This window comes from Ruditapes philippinarum, unplaced genomic scaffold (assembly GCF_026571515.1).
Source record: "Ruditapes philippinarum isolate M1 unplaced genomic scaffold, ASM2657151v2 ctg91_1_1_1_1, whole genome shotgun sequence".
Classification (NCBI taxonomy): domain Eukaryota; kingdom Metazoa; phylum Mollusca; class Bivalvia; order Venerida; family Veneridae; genus Ruditapes; species Ruditapes philippinarum.
The window spans coordinates 248,801-259,145 of record NW_026863704.1 but is presented as its reverse complement, the minus strand read 5'-3'; the positions used below and the strand labels follow the sequence as shown (position 1 = coordinate 259,145).

At 33.9% G+C, this 10,345-nt stretch overlaps 1 protein-coding gene across 1 annotated transcript; it reads left to right on the top strand.

Moving 5' to 3' along the window:
• The first annotated feature begins 8,991 nt into the window (after positions 1 to 8,991).
• LOC132723096 (uncharacterized) lies at positions 8,992 to 9,711 on the top strand. The gene has a single exon (XM_060707761.1). The coding sequence runs from the start codon at positions 8,992 to 8,994 to the stop codon at positions 9,709 to 9,711; it is 720 nt and encodes a 239-aa protein (XP_060563744.1).
• The last annotated feature ends 634 nt before the right edge of the window (positions 9,712 to 10,345 follow it).

Below are 10,345 nucleotides of genomic sequence, written 5' to 3'. Positions count from 1 at the left end.
TCACTCGTGTTGGTTGTGTTGATATGTATTCTAAAAGGCCTGTGATTAATGAGAGATTTATAATCATCACTTAAACAATTTCTGCTTACTTAAACTGAAAGGTTTATTGTCCCATTTCAGTGAAAATGTAATTAAACGCCAATACACATACTGCATTTGAACATAACGGCTTAAACGTTACAATGTATGTTATACATGAACTCAATTCTAATTGATAGATAATATAAAATACAAGAGCCTGGTTTGAGCCGGGTGATGCTCCCCGAATAGGTTTTAGACACAGGAAAGTACACCCCTTGTAGGTTTAGAGTTATGTCCCTGGAAAAAGTTCAAAGTGCAATCATTCCAAAATAAGGCAAGGCAAAGTAACTGTTCTTTGCACTGCATTTGTTATCAATGCGATCTATCAACCTACAAAGTTTCTTGTTGATACCTCTAATGGTTTCCGAGTTATGTCCCGGACATGGTTCAAAATGTAAAAATGAACAAAGGGCAATAACTACAAAACTTGGCAAGGCGGAGTTCAAGTTCTTGTGCACTGCACATCTACCAATTGAGATCTATCTACCTACAAAGTTTCATGGTGATATCTCTTGCAGTTTTAGAGTTATTTCCCGGACAAGATTTTTTTAAAAGGGGAGATAATTCAAACACCAGGCTAAAATGAGTTATCGTTCTTATGTACTGCAAATCTACCCATTGAAATCTATTTACCTACAAAGTTTCATGTTGATATCTCTTATAGTTTTAGAGTTATGTCCCGGACAAAATGTTTTTAAAAGGGGAGATAATTCAAAAACCGGGCAAAATAGAGTTATGGTTCTTTGACACTGCACTCCCTTTCAATGCCCTGTACCACTGTTTGGGTTTTCAAGTTATGCCCCGGACAAGACAACGGACGGACAGACGGACGGACAAGGTGGCGACTATATGCTCTCCCTTCGGGGAGCATAAAAAATGATCTGTTTTAAGCACTTAAATGAAAGTGCCTTTAATAAGCTTACAAATGTTAATATGAAATATACAAATGACTTCACTGAAGTATAATATTCAAATCATTGTGTGGCTACTGTATTAAGTGTGACCTTGACCACCGAGTAACATCCCAACTAATGCGCTCTGCACACCATCTCATAAAAGTGATCACTTGTGCATAGGTTTTCAACGGTTTAAAAGTTAAGAAGCGGACACGAAAGTGTTACGGACGGACAGATGGACGGACGGAATGACAGATAAAGGCCATTCATATACTCCCCTCTCCGCTTTGCGGAAGGGGATTAAAATAATTTCAGCGGTATACAATTTATTGAGGACACGAAATGCAGACTTTCAAAACTTGAACGTTAAATGTGACCTTGACCTTGGCGAAGCAACCCAATTATTGTGCTCTGCACATTATTTCATAATGGTGAAAGCTAAATTTAAAACATATCAGAGCTTTCAAATTTATGGAGCGGACACGAAAGTGTTACGGACGGACAGATGGACGGACGGACAGACGGACAAGGTGGCGGCTATATGCTCTCCCTTCGGGGAGCATAAAAATGATCTATTTTAAGCACTTAAATGAAAGTGCCTTGAATAAGCTTACGAATGTTAATATGAAATATACAAATGACTTCATTGAAGTATAATATTCAAATCATTGTGTGTCTACTGTATAAATTTGCAGCCCCGTGCTTCAATAAGGCGTTCTTATATGTTCTCGTCCTCGAAGCTAAAATACCGTTTAAGCCGGTGCTAGCCGGTTGCAATTTCCATTGAATCTGCACTTCTCAACTTTTTGTTTTAGCATACATATTTGATGTGATCCTTATTCATCCGCTTAGTCCATAGTTCCGTTTTCGATTAATCATAATAACTGACTTAAACCTTACAAATGCTGCACTATAGGATAAAATACCTATTAAGACAAAATGCCGATATTAACAATGACATTTTCTACTGAGATAACTTGATTATTTAAAAAGCACTAATAATATAATAATTTTACAAGAATGTACTTGATTCATTTATAACAAAAGAGACTCTGCTCTGCCGATTCTTTCAAAAAGTTTTCATTTGATACATCTTCAAGTTTCTCTTAATTAAATGACAATTGCATTTCTCTGTTTGATTTCTGTTGCATCAGGATCCGGAGTATTGTGTTTGAATTCGATATGCAAGTCACGAAAGGACAAACAACTTTTTTGGATTTCATGAAACATAATTATGGCATTTTGCCTTTGCATTTCCTCATTTGCCTTAAATTACAAAGACTTGACTTTCATATTACTGTCATATTAATGATGCAGTCTAAAAACTTCGCCAGTGGAAATTGTTAATTATAGAGTATGAGGAAAACATAAGAATGAAAATACAGAAATAATAAGAATAAGAATATTCGTCGTCATAAGTAGCCCGAAATTGGAATATACCATACAAAAAGGCCTTTGCTATTTTTTTTTACATTTAACATGTAATGTTCAGTTTTTTTTAACTTTCATTGCTCTTGCATTTAAATAAGTTATATCTGGTTGGAATATAAAGTTCAATAGTGATTTACTTTGATACTTGATATATTTTGAAATGATAAATACCGATGTACTTTTCTTTACAACTAATAAGTGTAGTAGGAAAGAAGTGATTTACTGCAAAACTGTTTGAGTAATTATATTTGCAGAGAATTATATTTGCGTTTTTTTCGGGAATTGCGAGCGGGTTATTTCATGTATACAGGGAAAATATGTATACACTTACTAGTGCAATATCAGATTTTGATTTTGGGCTGAACACCCATTGAATAAATTTCATCACATTTTTTCATTGCGCCACAAAGGAAGTGCACCTCACTCAACACACAAGCTCAAGAATTTGTTATCTATAGAACTTTATAACAAGGTTTACTGGTAAGGTTTTTTTTTATAGTCAGGCACAGGAAAAACAATGGAATCATAGTATCAAAGTATCATAGAAGTAATTGTTACATAAAACATTTAACATTTGTATTTTTAATAAAATAAACATCCACTTTAATGTTCGTTAGCTTGTTGCAAACTTGTATCCAGCGCCAAATAGTAAGATTTGTATCTGTAATTTGAAAATAAAAAAAAACCGGTCGGTACAATTAAATTAAAATTTAATATTGTCTCTACTCTCCCTTATTTCTAGATAATTTCATTCTTGACATTCACATTTTCGGGATCATCCATAATTCAAATATAATTAAAAGATAACACTGATTCTTGAAAAAACAAGGCAGTCTAAAAGAAAGCTAAATCTTTTGTGGAAGGGGAGTTGATAACATGCCATGTACTTTATTAAAGAATAAAACCGCTTTTATATAACTTTAAGAATCTGCATTCACTGGATCTGCTCAGTTTGACAATGTTAACCAAGCGTAAGAAAACATCCGAATGAAATATCAAATAAGCCTACTGATAAGCTCAATACGTCAGAAAACAATTTTTTTTACTTTTTCGAGGACGTATGACATTTTTTTAAGAAAGAACATAGCATTGATGTTAACAAGTGGCAGTTTTGATGCTCTTGTGAACATGTTAAGTAAACATAATAAAACAAGTGTGCAGCATCAACAAAAATAAAGATTTATTTCAATTAAACATTTTTAAACACTTTGGGCAAGTTAAATTATGTTGATTCTAAAAAATGTAATGCTGTTATAGGATTTAATTTAACAACTATCAATTCTTCTGTCTCCTCTTGGAATTCATCAAATGTCATGCATGTCATGTATTTAAAGGAAACATCAAAAACATTTGATTTATGCACTGTCTGTTTCACTAATAGGAAATCTTATCGTTCTTTGCAAATATAAATTGTCACAAGTATTCTTAAGTTTAATGATTTTAAAACTGTTAAAGGGTTATAATGAATCCGAAAGTCTAAACTACGAGCCTATCACTTTCTATATATGAATAAATTCATTTACTTTTGTTGCAAAATCATTTGTATGAATCTGTGTAATAAAATCATAGTAATAATTTAAAATAGTTTTGATATAGCAATCCGTTTTTCCTTGGAAATAAAATAACGCATTCATTTTAATTTCAAGTTCTGATCCTATAAATTTTCCTTAATTATTTCTTTTTAAAAATATTTAACTGAGTTAAAAACAAAATCAGCAGTTTGATGAACGGAAATGTTGTTTAATTGCTTGGAAAAAGCGGTAAGAAGCAAACCTTGTTTGATTGAAGCAATCAAACGAAAAATGTTCTGGAAATATCCATTCTTCGAGATAACTTGTCACATCATTGTTTAATGATGTCAGAAAAAACTATACAGAAGATTAAGGGAATAAGTCTGCAGAATTAACTGAATAAACTATACAATCGGTTAAATGGGTTTGATAGTGTTTACAATTTTATATATTGGTAGTTAAATATATGTTACTGTCAGAAACAATAATTATATTTGTTTATCTTCCTATAAGTGATGGACAAATCAAATTATTTCATGATTTTTTTTATGTAACTATGTAACTATTTACTATCATTATTAAGAATGATATAAAACGGATGCCACTTAATATAAAGATTTGCTTCTTAGAGCCGTGCATGGGATGGGATTGATGCCTGATATTTATGTAACATTTGTTATTAATTAATAGCCTTTTCTTGAGTTCCATGCTGTTGAAACAGCTTGATCGTCTGATAAAACATCTATTTCAGCAGAACATGGTATGTGAAATTGATTGTATACTAAGTATCTTTGTTTATAGATATTCAATCACTGAAGCAATATAATAAAATCAATACAGACCATAGCTTTTGATAGAATTAATTTAGTTGGATTGTGTAGGAAGCTATAAGCTGATAGACAACAAACCAGTACAAAACAATTAATGTTAAGTAAAGTTTATCAATGCGACCAGCAATCCTTAAATTACAAGTTCGGCGCAATAACCATTTGCTCACGCCGTCACCAAATATAATCAATGTCAAAATAGAAACGTAAATATTACACTGAATCGGTTACAGACTGTATATTAAATTTACTACTAGCATATACACTTAAAGAAAAATATAATGGTAAAATATGAGACCACAGGTGTTTGACATTCTATAAGTAATTAAAACAATAAAAGCAAATAATTAAAAAATAACGGCAAATATACCCCTCTATACAATTAATGAATAGGAATGCAGCGCTTTTTGCACACTCAATACAAATTTTATCCAATTTCACGTGTGGAAAATCAATTTCAACAAACTAGTTTAGCCATTTCGATACACAATAAACATGAATGAACTTAATCTTTTGAGTTCTAAGTTTGTCTGTATCATAGTAATGTGTTATGTTTCCCTGCATAATACGGAAATTATGTGAATACAAAAGATAATCAAAACATCCAATTTTCTCAAGATAAGTATGTATAACTAATGTTTAAACGTTTCTCTTTCTTGAGAAAAAAATGTTGTAAAAGTTCCAAGTTCTTTAAAAGTGATGCCAGGAAGTAATTTTTAGGGACATTCAGAGGCAGAAAGTAAATGATAAATCATCCCAGCTGGTTGCAACATTTGTAAAAGCAAAAGTCTGAAAGAGGAGATAAATCGTGAAATAAAGAAGCTAGACATAAGAACATTGTCATACATGTGTATGTAACAAAGAACAGTTTTCCTAAGTCTAAAGGAGATACCATTTATAAAAAAAAGTGAAATAATTTTCAAATATATATAATTTAAAGCAGAAAGAAGAAAATGATAATAATAATAATACCATAAAGTCCAAGTCAAAATGAATATAATCATAGAAACCCAAGCACTTGATTTATAAACCTCTTCACGTATGATGATGCTGATGATAATGAACATATGTTTAAAATTTGAAGTAACCCACGAAGTTAAAGGGTGAGATCATTCTAGAAATATAGACACTAGATTTATATATCATGTCATTTGATCATGATCTGGACGTTTCAAGTAAATCCTTGAAGTTTTGGACATGAAGAAGTTTGAGTAAAAATTATAATTCGTAGAAAAAATTATAAGTTCAATAGAGATATAATCCTAATAATAGCCTAGCTAGAGTAGAGGCTTCTCACACATGATTTGAGTCATAATTAAGAAACATTAACTTGAAGTTTGAAGTAGACATCTTAATAAACTAAGAAGTTACAGAAAAAATACATCATTATTTCATAAAAAATTCAAGGATGATAATTCTAATAATATAGATAATAGAATTATTGACCTTGCCACATATGATGTGGAGTGAGGATAAGAGACAAATCTTTAAACATTAAAAAATTAAAAAAGTTACACAAAACAAACAGCATTTCTTTATACAAATTCTACGTTCAAGGGGGGTAATGCAGATAATTTTGGTGCTAGAGTTAGGAACCTTGTCATATATAAAGTAATTGATGATCAGAAACATATATATAAAGTTTAAATTAAATACCTTAAGAATTAAAAATGTTATAGTGAAAAAAATTACTGCGTACAAACATAATCAGAAATCTGAACGATGTCGTCGACACTGGGTGAGTGCGATAGCTCTCAATGCACTCCATATTGTCAAGCTTAAATTGACGTGCATAATCGCCATACTGTCATTTCTCCATCTATCCATATTTTAAGTTTCATCAGTTATTTCTGCACTTTTGAATAATCTCAAATACCTTTATATTTGCTATATTTGTTATATTTGTTATATTTGCTATATTTTAAGTCGATAGCAACCGCATTTTTCAACATTGGAAGAAGAAAAAAGATGTGCATAATCTCGGGTCTGCCACCTACCAATGTCAGGATTCGAAAAAAATGTTTCCAGTACTTATGCGTTATCACATGATCCAGTTTTTGAGTTATAATTATGTATTTTAAGTAATTTTGTTGCCATAGTAACCAAAGTTTTCAACATAGGAAGGAGAACAGGCCGTGCATAATCTCTAGACTGGCATCTTTCAAGATTTCAGGTTTCATAAAAAATAATTTCAGTTCTTTTGCGTAATCAGTTTTGACGGACAGACTGATGCACGGACGAAGGATTTAACCGGTAGGGGCTAAAAACAAGAGCGAACGGACATAAGACTTTGGATTTAATTTACAATAAAGCGCGTCATTTTGAAAACCGAATGCAACTTTCAAATAATTTTAGAAATGATTAGATTGGTTTGCTTGCTATTTTTAAAAAAATCAAAACTCACAAATCGAAACAAATTAGTAATTTACAAAGAAACCAGACAATGACATCTAAGTTATGGTGTAGGCTAGACGTTTTACATTACTCGTACGTAGATTAAAAAAGCCATTTCGTAAAACCATAATGTCTATTCCTGTACGATTTAAAACCAGTTGGTATAATTATTTTTTGTCATAAATGCTGTTACTTCTAAGATAAAAGGAAGGACACATGGTCTAGCCATTCGCTTTAGCAAAATATTCTATCAATATCGATTTCGACAGGCGTTAAAGAACAAGATAATGTTTACAACAAAGGTTATGAAAATTATACCTTTAAATACATCACAACAAAATGATACACCTTTAATTTCTTAAGTTCAATTTAAAATGAAGGAAATACTTTCCCATTTCACCAGTATACCTTGTTCTCATATTTTCGGGGGTTCTCATATTTTCGTGGCGTCATTTCCGGTCACGAATGACAGCTTGTGCAATTGATTCGACTATCCGAAATGCAGTCAAAATTCTGGAAACAAAGTTCAACACTTTATAGTGCTGGCATCAATGATCCCGAAGGACCAGAAAATATAACAACACTGAAGTGAAGTACGGGGCAACTTTTTACGGCTGCCACACGGCACTTTTTGCCGACACTTGTTCCTATTAAATGCTACCGCTAGAATGCGTTTTAAACAGCTAAACTATATAAAATGGAGATAAATATTCATAATAATGCCCTTAAAATAAAGTAAATTTGCATTATTTTCCCCAAAAAACAAATAACAGACCATTTTTGTGTTGAAATTTCCCGTCCTAAATCTGCCATAGTTGTCTACCTTGCGAGATCCACTTGAGTGAACGCTTGATTTTGTATGATGCGCAACAAAAGTTTCTCGCAACATGTTAACCTATGTTCAATTAAAAATCAATTAAGAGCGTCAAATAGTCGTTAATTATTTATTATTCCTAGGGTAGTTTAAAGTAAAATCCATGCTTATTTACACTTTATAATTCTTTTGAATCTTTTTCTCCATACTTTAAAAAAAGAAAACAAAATTAATATTCCAGATAAAACAAGTGTTTTCCTAATATTTCAACACCCTTTCTTCCAGGGAAATCCTACAAAAATAACTGGGAAATACAGGAGATATTCCCCAGAAAGTATGAAAAAAGCCTATGAAATGGTCAAATACAAATCTATTCCGGTAGAGAAAGCAGCCCGTATGTTTGGCGTACCCGCTCAGACTCTCCGAGATCGCATATCTGGTGCCGTTGATCCCGATAATTGTAGGACTGGCCCAAACACCTCCCTTTCATATGAACAGGAAGAAGTCCTTGTCAATCATGTCGAGACTATGGCAGAGCTGGGATACGGATATTCCAACAGCAAGTTGAAGCAGCTGGCAGGAGAGATGGCTTATGAAATGAAAGCCAAAGTGCACATCAAGCCTATGAGCAACAATTGGTTGTATGGGTTTTTGAAAAGATGGAAGGGACGGCTCTCGAGCATAAAGCCTAGGAAATTAGAAAGCTCGAGAGCAAAGTCTTCTACACCAGAGAAGGTGACCGGCTATTTCAAGAAGCTGGAGGAGGTTCTCAAACAACACAACTTGTTGGACAAACCACAACACATCTACAACCTTGATGAGACCGGCTTGCAGCCAGACCACCGTCCATATAATGTTGTTGCTAATTCAAATTCTAAGTGTCAGGCCATCACTTCACCGAGAAGCTCTACTACAACTCTAATTGGATGTGTGAACGCCTTTGGTCAGTCGCTACCTCGTTTCTTTTTTTTCAATGGGAAAAAATCATATCAACCCAGATATGATGAAAGGCAGCTCTTTTGGCGCTAAGGTGGGCCATGTCAGACTCTGGATGGTCAAACGTTGCTATATTCCAGCAATATTTGGAAGAGCATTTTCTGCCATATGCCAAAATCTGCCCAGCAGACAAACAGAAAATCTTTCTTATTTATGACGATCACAGTTCGCAAAAATCCCCACAACTTATTAATTGGGCTAGGGAAAGAGGACTGATACTGTTTCTATTGCCAGCTCATACCTCGCACATGCTACAACCACTTGATGTTGCCGTATTTGGGCCCTTCAAGAATTATTATTATTCGGAATGTTCCAGTTTCATGAGCAGGCATATTGGTCAGATTATCACAAGGTATGAGCTTTGCAGTATCGCTTGTAAAGCTTACACACGAGCTATGTCACCGTCGAACATCCAGTCAGCTTTCCGGAAGACAGGCATATTCCCTATAGACCCGGCCGTCGTATCTATGGAGAAGTTATTTCCTTGTGAAAGCTTTCGGGAAGAAAAACCAGTGCAGAAAGTCAAGTCTTTAAAGACAGGCAAAGCAGAGGCCGAGTCATTCCTCATTCAGAAGGAAGAAAATAAGTCCAACAACGCATTGTCATGCTCTAAATATAAGGTCGCCAAAGACACCAGGCCAGATGCTGGCGGTAGAGCTATCACTAACGAAGACTATGTCACAGAAATTGACGAATATTCACAGCAACGAGCTCAGAGTACACCTGTTCGCCAAAAGCCAGCCACTAAACCACGTCAATAAGTCACGGGCAACATTTTAAAATACTTAACCAGGGGTTTTCCAAGCCAGAAACTTGCCACTAGAGTTTTTTTTAAACGAAGACGATTTGGCGTGTCAATGCTGATTGTGAAAGAACTGTCGCCCCAAAATCTGCACAATTTGCCCTATGCTAAAGATCTTTAATTGGCCCGTGCGATGTTTGCGGACATTGGACGCACCTGTCGTTCTGCACTACAGTTAGAGCTGTCAGACGCCATTCCACTTTTCTTTGTCCTCATTGCTCTGTTTAGATATGTTTAGCAGTACATTTAGTTAATTTAATTTTTTTTTAGATTTCGCAGTCCTTTAAAGTTAATATATGTTGAAAGTCAAAAGATTTTCATGTTCTCTGTTAATGTTATTACAATTCTAATTATTTCTTTCCCCGTTTTTAACGTATTTTCAACTACATGTAGCAACAATAAAGAACACAAAAAGTATCTTCGCCTAAAAATTCATCACTGAGCCCTATGCCTTACTTTAACCAATGTCTCGAACGAACTGAGTGCAGTATAGAATTTGAGCGCGTGCAGCGTTACTACCGAAACGAAGCCATCCAATCAGAATCCCCGAAAATATGAGACAGCTTCCGAGCGACACAGACTATCGATTGTGA

Excerpts from the sequence above, each read along its gene's own strand:
- LOC132723096 (XM_060707761.1), top strand. The coding sequence starts at position 8,992 with ATGTCAGACTCTGGATGGTCAAACGTTGCTATATTCCAGCAATATTTG.